Source organism: Pseudopipra pipra, chromosome 2 (genome assembly GCF_036250125.1).
Source record: "Pseudopipra pipra isolate bDixPip1 chromosome 2, bDixPip1.hap1, whole genome shotgun sequence".
NCBI classification, from domain to species: Eukaryota; Metazoa; Chordata; class Aves; order Passeriformes; family Pipridae; genus Pseudopipra; species Pseudopipra pipra.
In genome coordinates, this window is record NC_087550.1 from 34,768,968 (window position 1) to 34,782,706 (window position 13,739).

Genomic DNA, 13,739 nt, shown 5'->3' on the forward strand with positions numbered 1-13,739 from the left:
AGGAACTTTCTAGACACTAACTCAGTTTAGTAATCAATCCATCTATGGTTTCTTAAATAAGATATGTTTGAAATACTGGTAAAATGTAAAATGGTTCAGATCAATTGCACAGCATCCACCTATAAAATACGGAATAATCTGTGAATTGTGTGAGATCTAGACTGTTGAATTTGAAAGCATTGTTAGACTCTGAATTAAACAGAGTATTTATAACTTGAATCATTAGAGCTTGCTATCTATTTCAGGCCCTGATTGCAGTTGTACTTCATTTTAAACTGTTGTCTCTGCAAATATGTTACCTTAAAACTGCTAGAGGTGAGAACTGAATCAGGTCTATAAATAAGGCTAAATTGATTAGATTACGATTCATTTTACCATCATGATAACATCAGATTTACAATCTGGAATGCATTTTATATTTGACGGGTTTTTGTGATCCTGCTGAAAAAAAAGTGGAATTCTGGTAAACCCTAATTTTATTTTAGCCTGTATTGATTGGAGGTAAACATTAGAAGGTATTATTACACAAAGACAGCTTTATTGTCATGACTCCATTGAAAACAATCTGTAGTAGCCAAAATCTACTCTCAGATGTGGAGTGCCTCCCCTTAGAGCAGATCCAGCATTGCCCACTGAGCAAGCCTTCATTGCTGCATTTTTTGCATTAAATGTTTTTACAGATTTTTTTTATCTTCCGTCTTTTGTTTCATGCAGATACCACACGGCCAAAGCGTGACTATGAAGTGGATGGGAGAGATTATCATTTTGTCATTTCAAGAGAACAAATGGAAAAAGATATCCAAGAGCACAAATTTATAGAAGCTGGGCAGTACAATGATAATTTATATGGAACCAGTGTCCAGTCTGTGAGATTTGTGGCAGAAAGGGTAGGTTGACACTAGTTTTATTGCCTATACAACATGATCTGCTTTGTTTCCATATTGTGTCTCAGATATGATTCTCTGGCAAAAATATAAAATATCTGCAAAATGGCATCCTAATATTTATAGACTTTATAATGACTCCACAAGTGGAGTCTCTGCTTTGAATTACATCATCCTTGACACTTCCTGTACTTGGATGTAGTGCCATGGATTCAGGATTCTAATACAGTGCCTCAAGTACACCCCAAAACAGCCTTTTCTCTTCCTTCTGTAAGATAGGTAGATAAACTTAACTCACTTTCATAGAGGCAAAAGAACAAACCACAGAAAGATTACATTATTTGTCTCTGGTAACATGGAGAGTCTTCAACATAAACAAGAACTTATTTAACCAGTAAGAACATAGACATCATATTAACCTTTATGAATTGATTTTCCTTATCTCAAGAAAATCCTCCTGCCCCTACGAATTTCCTCCCAGGAAAAAATAAAAGCCAAGTTTGTTTCCATATGGTCAGTGTATATTTTGTATTAGCACCAAAGTAAAGGAAAGAACATAAAGTAGTGAAACACATACCCTGGCCTTCCCCTTTCCCTGGTGTGCCAGTAATGGCCCTGTTCCAGGGCACTGCGTCGCAGAATTGCTTCCTATCTTTTGTCTGATCTGCAGGAAACTCTGCAAAAATAAACACATCCTCATCTGCTTCCAACAGGGCAAGCACTGTATACTTGATGTGTCAGGAAATGCTATCAAACGACTACAAGTTGCACAACTCTATCCCATCGCTATCTTCATTAAGCCTAAATCATGGGAGCCTCTGATGTGAGTATGAACTTCTTCAAGCGTTTTGTTTTTCAGGGTACAATCTCAAGTGGCACCACACAGGTCTTGAGTCTACATTTTTCCTGTTCTCTATAATTAGTAATAATGAGGGAAAGTGGGAACAGTGTAGACTTGTCCTCACAGCCTGTCGTCCACTGTTGTCCATTGTTCAAAGCCAGAACTCCCTTTGAACCTTTCAGACTGGGACATGTGTGCTTACATGCTGGACCATGAAGCACTCCCTGCCAGTGCTCGATATACTTGCTCCAACCTGTGCAACAAGTCCACCAAGGACTCGAGTAGCATGGCTTATCCCATCCAGCCTCGGGTGTTCCTGGAGTGTAGAGTCTGGTCAAGGGCACAAACCAGAGGGTTAAACCTGTGCAAGGTTTGAGGTGCGTGCTTCTTCATAAAAGCCCTTCATTTGCCTGAAGGCCTGTAAGAGGATAGACAAGGAGCTGTGGGACTGGAGAGGGGCAAATGTAACACTCAAAAGAATGAAAGAAAAGGCACCAACTTCATGCTGTCAAGGCTCACCAAGGTGACATGAACTTTGGAGGATAAGATTGAAACTCAATATAAGATCAGTAAGATAAAATTCAGCACAAAGGGGAGAAAATTAAATGCAGGAGTACAAATGGAATAATTAAGCTGTACACTGCAGAAAAGCATCTGGCAGTTGGGGTGGATTACACAGGAATTTGAATTGGATGGCTAACGGTTGCAAAAAAGGAAACCGCCACTGTAGGCTATATTCATATCAGTGTTGTGTAAGGACACAATAGACAGCTATTTTGTTTTACTGGGGATGGATGAGGCCTCAACTGTAGTGCTGGCCTGGTTCTTGGTTCCATTCTGCTCGTGGAGGAGGAATGAGCATTATCTAGTGTCACACAGAGAAGGCTGAGGAGGAAATACGGAATTGATCCTCATACCGATTAAAGCTTAGGACAAAATACATTGTTATCAAGTTGTTTTCCATGTACACTCAACGTAAAGAGAGCTATCAGCTTACTTTGCTGTGATAGGAATGAAATTTTGACCTCTGCGCCTTCCCCTCGCCCAAGGCTCTGCAAAGGCCAGGTAATGCCATACATATGAGTTTCACAGGTAAAATGTAGGCACCCACCCTCCTGTTACAGATCTGTGTCTAGTAATGGTAACTCTGTGCCCACAGACATTGGTCACAGAGCTGGAGAAACAACCCATCCCGTGAATGTGCATTCTCCCTGGCCCTGCCTTTGGCAATGAGGTTGTTGAATGTCCAGTCACATTACAGGGAATGATGCACAGTATGTGGTATTTATGTAGCCCCATCCTGACCAAAAGCCATCTTGGACTGGATGACTTCCTGACATTTCTTCGAGCCCTGCAATTCAATTGTATTCAGATTTTGATACTGTACAGAAGAAGGGTTGTCTGATAGCCTACCTTCAGCATTGGTTGTTTTAACATAGATTTTAATGTACATGTTTTGCATTCATAAAACATTTCCATTATTTTTTTAATTCTGGCATTGCCTCTGGAAGGATTGAAAAAAAAGAAAGTAAATAAAAGAGGCCCTTACTCTGAAAAATACATCAGGCAGAACCAGAAAAGTGGCAATAACATAAAGGCTTCATTGATTTAATGTTAGAACAGCAAATCATTGAACAGATTGACTGAATGGTGTTATGAAGATGCAAAATATTATGACAATCATCCTGTTGTTGAACCAAAGCAATAGGCAATAAAACAAATGTGTTTTTCAAGAAACAACTGGATGTGGCACTCAGTGCTATGGTCTAGTTGACAAGGTGGTGATAAATCAAAGGTTGGACTTGATGGTCTTGTAGGTCTTTTCTTGTTCATACAAATAAGTTGAAAGTTAATGTAGTAGCAAAGTCAAAACATAAAGGACAAAAAGTTTCTAATCACAAGATGCAGAGAAACAATAAGAAAAGGTTTATTCTTTCAGCAAAATTATCACATAAAGTTGTAGTCTAACTCTCATTTATGCATATGCTCTTTTGCACCCATCTGACAGTGGAAGCAAGAAGAGTGAAGGGAACATAAATGAAGCTTGCTCCTTCACTTGAAATTTGGTTATTCCAGGTTTTCTGGAAATACCCTACTAACACTTACAACCTCAGTGATGGAAGACTATAAGGGGTTATTGGATGTAAAAGCAATCAGAACACGTGGCCATTGGTGTAAAAATACTGCTCCATCACCCCTTCCTCCCTCCCTCCCTCTCTCCCTCCCTTCCTTCCTCCCTTCCTCTCTCCCTACCCCTACACAATTCCACCTGGTTTACTCCCAAAGGCATCCTTGTTGGTACCCTTCAATCAGGGTCTCTCTCTAGAGCAAGTAGGATAGTGTCGAGATCAGGGCGATGAGAAATAGAAGCGAGAAAAAGCCTACCTGGATGAGCTCTTCACTGGGAGAAGAGGAAAACCATGGAAAATATGCCTGGAGGATTATTTTGAATTCACGAGCTGTGCAGGTCCCCGACTAGGAAATAAAAAAAATAAAAGGAACTGCAGTATGACAGCACTTTTAATTCATCATGAAAAATAGTTATCAGGGTCCTCCCTTTTCTTCTGAAGGCACAGGATGGGCAGAGGCATGAATACAACTAGCACAGTTTTATACTCCAGGCAAATCTATAACCTGAATGTGTAAGGCAAATTTGTACTTATTTCAAAATAATTCCTATTATAAACATTTGTTTGTATTTTCATTTGTATTATCTCTTCTGCTAATTCAAAGATCCTGAGGAAGTCTTCTTAGAAATTTGCCAGAAATAGATCTGGAAGGAGGAGGTTGTTAGCACTACAATATTATCTGAGTGTCCTTAAGATGAAAATGTTAAGTTTGGCTAAGAATTTGCAATGGTATGTCCCACTTCAAGACGGAGTTTTGGTTCAGTCACCTAAAGAGATGTTCAAGTAGGTGTAGCTGATAAGTCCGCCTGAGCTCAATTGGATAGCAATCTTTCCACTCAATAGAAAAAGTAGTATTACAAATTTAGCAGGACAACACACAGATTGGCAAATGCTAAACCTATCTATATAACCTAAAATTACTGTCATACATTTTTTAAGAAATCTTTCTTACCTTCATTTTATAAACCTGCTTTCTCCATTGCTTTAGTACTTCCGGAGAGATTGTTCTAAGCAGTGTTCCCAGCTATATGCTTAGTTATATAGGTAGGCAGCAGTAAGCCATTTCTAGAAACACATTTTTGCATCCTAGACATCTTCCAGGGTGTTTTTCAGAAGCCAGGTGGGAGTTAGTTGTAGCAAGTTCATACTGTTGTACCCTTCGTAGATCATTTTTTTATGCACTGTACTGCACATAATTTCCTACGTGCATCACCCATGTCATATTGTATGCAGTCCATTACCACATAATCATATGATTCAGTACAAGGCATTAAGTCAGATTTATGTAGAACACAAGATGCTCCTTTCTCTTGCTTTCCTAGTTGCCTCAGAAAATTTTCATCACATTTCAAGAAAAATTAATCCATGCTGTGAAAAAATGCTAGAATGGGCAAACTCTACTTATTATTGACAATTACTTTGGACATCTGCAGGCATATAAGTGTAAGGCTGTGAATAAGTACAAGCTTCATCATTGAAAGTATACAGTCGTATTAAAAGCTGAGCATGTACAGGCAAGACAACTCATTTCTTAAAGTTATTAAATAATGCTTCTGTTGAAACAGAAATGCTCCAGCATATAACAAAACACTAAGAAAATCAGAATGTAACTGGCTGTTTATGTTTTTACATTATTGGTACCCAATAAGCAGTCTGTACAACATTATTCAGCTGTGGCAGCCAGGTGGATGTGGGAGATAGAGGAGTTTCTGAAGGAGCTTCAGCTCTGGAGGCAGGAGTACTGAGTGCTCAGACAATAGGATGTGCTGGATACCAAACTTACCTATAGGTTCCTGATGTCTCAAGTCTATCTCAGTTAGTGGCTACCAGATTCAGGCCTTATATTTTGTTTGCCAATGAACTCAAGACAAAAATTTACTGGAGAAATATGAAATGGAAAGTAGTTTGAAAAAGTAGTTTTGTGCTACATAAGAATGAAATTAAATTGAAAACACTAAACTGTCTCTGAAATGATGGAAGAATGTTACTGTTTGACTCTTGTATCAATCTCAATCCATCTGTGATTCAGTTGAACATGTCTTTTGGAAAGCTGTTCTGTCAAGAATCCAAATTTTTTTATTACTTCCTTTGTGTTTCTAGGGAAATGAATAAACGTCTTACAGAGGAGCAAGCGAAGAAAACCTATGATCGAGCAATTAAATTAGAACAAGAATTTGGAGAATATTTCACAGGTATGTTTTTATTAATGCCATTTTTTCCCTAAGATATAGTCTTTTATTGCAAAACAACTTGATCAGGTCTGTCTCTGGGCTAGAGTACCTATCAGTGTAGCATGCCCAGAGTAAGGATTTCTGGTTTGAGACTATTGTCTCCTTGAAATTCCAGAGCAGTTGAGGCATTCAACTTCTCAAAGGTTTGATGTCCTAAAGGAATATCTATGCCAAGGCCAATTGTATGATGTTTGAGAAGGCGAAATGCTGTGTCCTGCACTTGGGTCACAACAGCCCCATGCCTCACTACAGGCTTGGGGCAGAGCTTCTGGAAAGCTGCCCAGAAGAAAAGGACCAAGGAGTGCTGAGTCAGCAGTGTGCCCAGGTGGCCAAGATGGCCAAGGGCCTGTACAAGCAATAGTGTGGCCAGCAGGACCAGGGCAGTCATCGTTCCCCTATACTGGGCACTGGTGAGGCTGCACCTTGAATCCTGTGTTCAGTTTTGGGTCCCTCACTATAAGAAAGACATTGAGGTCCTGGAGCACGTCCAGAGAAGGCAGTGGAGCTGGTGAAGAGTCTGGAGCACAAGGCTGTTGAAGAGTGGCTGACAGAGCTGGGGGTGTTTAGCCTGGAGAAAAGGAGGCTCGTGGGGGACCTTCTCACTCTCTACAACTACTTGAAAGAAGGTTGTAGCCAGGGCATCGGCTTCTCCCAGATAACAAGTGACAAGGATGAGGAAATGGCCTCAAGTTGTACCCGAGGAGGCTTAGATTACCTATTAGAAAAAAAAAAAAAAATCACAGGAAAGGTTGTAAAACGTCAGAAAAGACTGTCCAGGGAAGTGGTGGAGTCACCATCCCTGGTGTTTAAAAAGCATGTGACTATGGCACTTGAGGACATGATTTAGTGGTGAACATCATGGTGGGTTGCTAGGTTGACAGTTGTGTTCAATGATCTTAAATGTCTTTTCCAACTTTCACAATTCTATGATTCTATGAATTTGATTCCATCCCTGACACAAAACTGCTTTTAATGAAGTCAGAAAAAATGTTGCATAATTGCATTTGTACAGACCAGAGAAATCCTCACTAGCTCAAGACAAGAGCTCAAGCTATGGATCATAGGAGGGAAAGAGAAGGGTACCTTCTCCCTGACCTGAAAAAAAGCAAGGTTTAGGACCTGCTCTTTTAAGACCTGCATTTCCTTCGAGCAGGTTTAGAAAGCTCCTCCTCAGGGGACTGGTATTTGTGGATAACCATTAGTAGCTTCTAAATCAATTGAAATGTAAGTCTTGACTTACAACAGTGGGAAGCTACCATGCTGCCCTGCCCTAGGACAGAACTGCTAGTTCTCTGAATTAACCTGGCTCAGTCTTCCCAGTACAAGCAGTGGGATGGGTCTCTGTCATGGGCAGGTGCCATTGGTTTGAACTTAGTTGCCATTTGCAGGGGTAGGACTTTTCCATAATCAACATCACAGTATGCCAGTTCCTTCTCATTCTGTCGGTATCTATGAATCTGCTGAAAATCTGCTGACACTGGATGCTGTATCTATCAATTAAAAGAAGTATTGATATGTTTTCTCTACTGCAGCTATTGTCCAAGGAGATAGCTTAGAAGATATATATAATCAATGCAAACTTGTAATTGAAGAACAATCTGGGCCTTTCATCTGGATTCCTTCAAAGGAAAAATTATAAATTAGCCACTGCACCTCTGATTACGACGGGAGAATATTTAGAAGAAAACTATAATATACTATTTGGAGGCTTTCCTGTTTTTGTTGCATTTATGTTCTTTGCAGTCAATGTGAATTTTGATGAATGTACAACACAAAGTGTTTGAAGCCATGAAGGACACTGATGGGTCAAAGGGTAGGAACAAAAAGACTTCTACCATATAAAGCAAATCTGTTGTGTGCTCAGAGCACCAGTTGTAGGTATAAACTTTTGACACAGAGACCCTCTGTCAAGGGGAGCTAGCCACCTCCTGTGCCCATGCGGACATTTCGATCGATTTTGATGGCTGAGCTCAGTGTTTTGATTGCTTTAAAGAGAAGTTCCCAGCTCTTGAACCTCATATAGGGCTTGATCCTGCAAGGCGCTCAGCACTCGACCCCAATTCCTACACATGAGTAGCCTATTGACTTGGAGGCACTTGCGATCCTTCCCTCTCTGTTCAGTTCCATCAATTCCAGTAGGACTATTCATGTGCTCAAAGCTAAGCACAGGCTTAAGAATTTTGCTAGATCAGGGCCACACGCACCTTGCAAAATCAAGCTCAGAGTACTTGGTCCACTTCTTACTGAGGTCACTGTTAGGACTCTCTGTGACTTGACTGGGAGGTGGGTCCTATTCTAAGCTTGTCATTGCATATTTGTAGTTGGTACACCTCGACTTTGGTAACTATGCACATCTTTTGATTTCTGAAACCAAGTCAAGCATTTCTTTTTTCCCCTTTAAAAACACTATTACATCAGAAACTAATAACAATATGGTTTATTTTAATGATGTTTGGGTGTGGGAGAGGATGGAAGCATTTCACATCACACACACGTGCACACAAATACATTGCCATGTGGACACACACACATGAGGATTCACAGCACCTATGTTGACAAGGAGGGATACAACTGGGAAAAGCTTTAAAATTTTTGATTGTCTATTTTATCATTTATATTGATAGAAGGCACTTAAAGATGGAATAATTTATAAAAATAAAAATATATTGATGTATAGAAACTAATTTCTATAGGTAAAAATGTTTTTGTGAAGATATTTTGTAAAGATTAATTAATTGAAAGATTAAATATTTACACCCTTGTGCGACTGTAAAATGTAAAGAGGACCATCAAGTTGCATTATCCCTTTTCCATAACAGATTCTCTATTGTTAATTATGAGCAAGATAATTCCTTAAATTGTAGTTGTCATTTTGTTTTTCCTTCAATTTAATCCTCTTCCTTGCCTCTATTTAATCATGATGAACTCCTGTGGAAAGATCTCCTTAACTGACTGCCCTGTAGGACTTTTCTGAACACAAAAGGATAATGCATCTTTAAATTGAAATGGACAACTATTCAGAAGCAAAATGTCAATGCTCAAATTTGGTTAATAATGTCTCTCTTGGGAGGGAGGCACCCTTCGCTCCCAAATGTTTTACGATTTTTCCTGTTTCTTTCAAGGAAATAACAAAAGTATTTGATCTTTCCTCTCTTTGCAGGCAGGTCACCAACTAACCTATATCTTCATTCATTTCACAGTCAACAAGGGTCTTAAAAGCAAAAACTGAGGCAATGGAGTTTGTGAGGGATTTGGGGAAAGTCTGTGGAATTGCAGTTTGGGGTGCATGGAAAAGGAGAAGGAGATATTTCTTTCTTGTTTCACACTGCCCTTCCTCTGTATACTGATGCCATTCTTCACTCTGACTCACAAGGGGACAACTGCAAAAATGCTATGACAGTAAACTGAATTGCCTTTGCTGCTGCTGGACCACGTTCTCTGTAAAACCCACACTCCTGCCTGCTGCACTGCAGGAGTGCAATGCCTATAGCTGGTGGCTACAGTAACCCTAACGCTTAAGGATGTTTTAAGGGCAAATGCTAAATAGACTCCTCTGTTACTTGTCTATTTGAAGCTTACATTTCTACACCCTGTCGAGCTGACAGGTATACCCAGCCAACTTCCGCAGACAGCGTGACGAGCTGGATGTTTGCAAAAGCCACCAGCAGTGACAGGGTTAAAAATATGGGCATTTTAGTGGCCCTGAGGGGGCCTCCTAAGCTTACTGCCCAACTATGGTAACTTTGAGAAGTTCACACTTCTTTAACTACTATTTTTCTTGCCTGGTCAGCGCAGATTTCTAAACAAGGGTTTCAGTTAAGTCTCCAGAAGAGCTTTGTAATCAGAAGGGCTAGAAACATTTTTTTTATTTTTTTTTTTTACAAAATATAAATTAATGAATGCTTTGATTTTGGATAATTCTGCAGAAATCCACAGAGTGACCCCAGATCTTTGGAAGCCATGAATTTTTCCATGCTGGCAAAGTACTATTGCCCCAGGTTGGGAAATAGCCCACCAGACCTGAAAAACCAAGTATCCTAAAGCAGGAACTTCATTCTAATTTTCAGCTCTGTTTTAAGCAATCAATCACATCTGCTTCTTTGTTTCTTAGTTCAGCATGCAGCCTTTTATGGTACTATCCTACTAGTAACTGTTTTGCTTTGTCATGTGCTGTGCTTTAAGGTGAACAGTAACACTACGGCTGAGTACAATCAATTTTTCCATCAGTCCTTGGTTACTGTAGTAACATTATTTATTTTTCCCTGTCTGTTGTTCGTGCTTCCAATTTAGAGTTGACATTGCACTTCTTTTTTTTTTTTTTAAATAAAACATATATTTAAAAACAAATTGTCACGAGAAGCAGTGAGAGGTCTTATTTCCCTTAGGACTTGTACTCCCATTTGTTTTGTGCGTTGACGTTTTGCGTTTCATGTTTCAGCATCCGCAGAGCTGCAGTCCATTTTTGCATTGCAGCTGTTCAGATCATACTGGGTGGTAGTGGGAGGAGGAAGAGAAACATAAGACTCATGCAAAATTACATCTGGTGCAAAAAAAAAAGTCCAGACTCACAACCCATAGCAATTGGCACCTGAGTCCATATTGGTGCTAACACAGCTTAGCATAATCAAATTCCCTTTCTGTCCATGTAAAAGACTTAGGAGCGTCTAAACATGAGACAAATGCAGATGCTGGACCCTTTAGGAAAAGTGCCAGATCACACCCCTGGTGCTATATCTCATGTTCTGGCACAGTGTGTAGCACCATAGGGTCCAAGCAGAATCAAAATTATCACCGCTTTTTGTCCACCCATGAATGATCATGATGACATCTTGCTAGCTTTCTGCAGATGTGCAATATTACAACCTAATTATTTTTCCTTGCCACAAAAAAAAAAAAAAAATCTTCCATGCACTGACTCATTGAGAGCTTGCTAACAGGGCTCAGTGAAACAGCACTCTTCACTGGTCTTAGGGTCTGAGCATCAACCAGTGAAAGAGCCTCTTTCTTGCTTAATCCCCCTTCCTACAGAGGTGCCCTGTCCATGCTAGCGCTTTGTAATTTCTTTGGTAGTTAAGGCTGTTTCTAGATCAATATTCTGTGATGTAATTGTGTTTGTAGCTAGCATGGTTTGATGCTCTGGTGTGGACAGGGTCCTAGGAACCTGTGAAAATCAAGGATAAAAATCTCTCCATCGCACTGAAATGTCAAATCCTCATCCTGGAGAGTAGTGTGGAACCTGAGCGAATAACCACTAGGAGCCAGCAACAGTGTCCTAGGTATACAACATCCCCCTACCTATTTACATTAATTTTCTACAGAGAAATTTTTGGTATTACTCCTTCACTGTTACTTGCTCAGTCAAATTTTATTAATTTTTTTCTTTTCTTATTTTTTTTTCAAATTGTATACCTGACCAGAGGGCTCAGTGAGTGACAACAGAGGAGGATATTTGTAGGAAAAATAGAGTTCATGAAAAAAGTCTCAAGCTTCTTTTTCAGCTGCAGTTTTAAAGCCATAATATCTGCTGTGTTCACAGAAAGTGGTCTTTTATCCTTCACAGCTTTTAATCTCAGTATTTTCCCTCTTGAATATTTTGTCTGCCATGTTATGTATGCAGTTCTCTGTGTACTGCATTCAAGTGCTCAAGCCAAGCCTTGGTGAAATAAACTTTTTTTCCTATTCCATTAAAAATCAGACATCTTGTCAATTAGTTCAGAAATAAAAATGAGGTCATCATTATATTATAAAAAAAAGGCTCCCATTCTTGGGCACAAATCAACATCAAAGCTAGCAGCAAATAATAACTAAAATCTATACAGGATATAGCTAGCCTGCATCAGCTGGTGTAAATCACAGTCACTCCTCTAATTGCAGTGGAGTCCATCCCATTTATACCACCTGAGGTTAAACATCCATCCTCCTCATTACACTGATTTTTTTTTAGCATTACTGTAAAACACCAAGGCCACCTGATTAAACAGCAGCTCATCACTTTCCTCATTGTTTACTGCTTATTTTACTGTAGCACCCAAAGGGCCAAGTCGTGGACCAAGATCCTTTTGAGGTAGGTGCTGTGAAATTGCTGAACAAAAAGCCCATGCAGAAGGATTTGCAGAATGCTGCAGCCCCACTGACATCTTACCAAGAGCAATAGGAACCACCACCTCACTGGCCCTTTTGAGACTCCGTCTTTAAGGTGAAGAGCACGAGAGATGATCCATCATCTCTCATACCACATTAGCAGCTTACAGCCCTGACCTATGACCCAGGCAACTTTCCCTGATGTAACAGTGTTTCTGGGCATGAGTGGTAGCCAGCATCCCAGGCAAGATTTTTTTGGGGGAAAAAAAGCATTAAAAAAAGGAAAAAAAAATAAAGGAAAAAAGGCAACACTGTTGGCTCTTAGTGGGATAGCAACCTTTTAATTTCTGGATTTGTGCTCCTAAATTTGAATTGGCCAGTTTGAATTTCTGAGTGTAGCAGCCTGTACTCACCAAGCTGCTCTGTCTGGCACACTGGCCGGCACGCATCTCTTTAGCAGGATGTTTCTCAGTCTAGCTGTAGTGTGGGGTACTCAGAATCTGAACTGGAGTTTACAAAACACCCTGTCCAGCTTACACTCCTGTTATATGTAAATACTCTGTGCATCCATTCCATTTGTGTAAAGAATAAAGCACACACAATTATAAAAACTGAGCTGTATATTTCATACTAGCTGTGTCCTTGCTTATTTATTCCAGTCCAAGCTCTCAGCTGTGGTTCAGTTGTAAATGCTTGATAGAGTGTTTATAAATATGTCATGAATTTTATTATAAAATATTAATATTAAAGCATTTTTACACTTTATAGCAAATGGATTCTTCACAAGGCATAATTTGTCTTTTTTCCTTGAAGCAGAATAGTAAAAGAGAAATATTATGCTTTTACTGTCTTGAGACATTATGAGATCTATCATACAAGACAGACACAAGTCTGGAATTAGGGTGGTGGTTTCAAAAATTACTGAAAATATGGTAACTTTTTTCTTTCTTGCAGTACTTTTTTTTCCTTCTGACTTCACATTGGTGTGGAATTTGCCACCAAGAAGATTCACTCTGGTGAAGTACAGCCACTTTCTCCTTACCATACTTCTGCTGTGCATTGGGTATCGTCAGCATCTTAGTGAATAATTATCAGAATTTTTTCATAATTAAATCACTGTTCTATGTTTACGACATCACTGCACAGCCATGGGGATAAGGACTGTAATAATTACATGCTTGTGAGCAGCTTAGTGGAGCGTAAACTCAGTTGTGCTACAGGATCCCAGCAGCTCAAGAACCTTGAGCTGGGGTTTGACAATTCCAGAAATTACTTTGCAGATGGCTTGTGGGCTCCAGGGAGGCCATGTGAACATTGTCAGTCCCCAGCAGAGACGTGAACATGACAGGGACACTGCTTTTGACACACAGACGGTGCTATGTTCAGTCTGCAGAGGACCATGGACCCTCCATATGGCTCTGGGAGCCAAAACTGACACTACAGGGAGAAAAACTCTGTCCACAAGAGTTTTAGCTGCATAATCATAAGGATGGTTAATCATCTAAACATTCATTGTGATGCTTTAGATTTCTCCAATAGATTCAGAAGAGGGAGAGAATCCAAACAGTTGACA

The 13,739-nt window shown here is 39.8% G+C and overlaps 1 protein-coding gene across 35 annotated transcripts in view; it reads left to right on the plus strand.

Moving 5' to 3' along the window:
• Positions 1-12,796, plus strand: part of DLG2 (discs large MAGUK scaffold protein 2) — a 998,134-nt gene extending 985,338 nt beyond the window's left edge. For all 35 annotated transcript variants that reach the window (XM_064644938.1, XM_064644939.1, XM_064644940.1 and 32 more), the window contains 4 exons: positions 715-887; positions 1,598-1,707; positions 5,955-6,046; positions 7,618-12,796. In XM_064644938.1, coding sequence (XP_064501008.1) covers positions 715-887; positions 1,598-1,707; positions 5,955-6,046; positions 7,618-7,724 — 482 coding nt within the window. In that variant the 3' untranslated portion in view covers positions 7,725-12,796. The remainder of the gene's footprint in view (positions 1-714; positions 888-1,597; positions 1,708-5,954; positions 6,047-7,617) is intronic.
• The last annotated feature ends 943 nt before the right edge of the window (positions 12,797-13,739 follow it).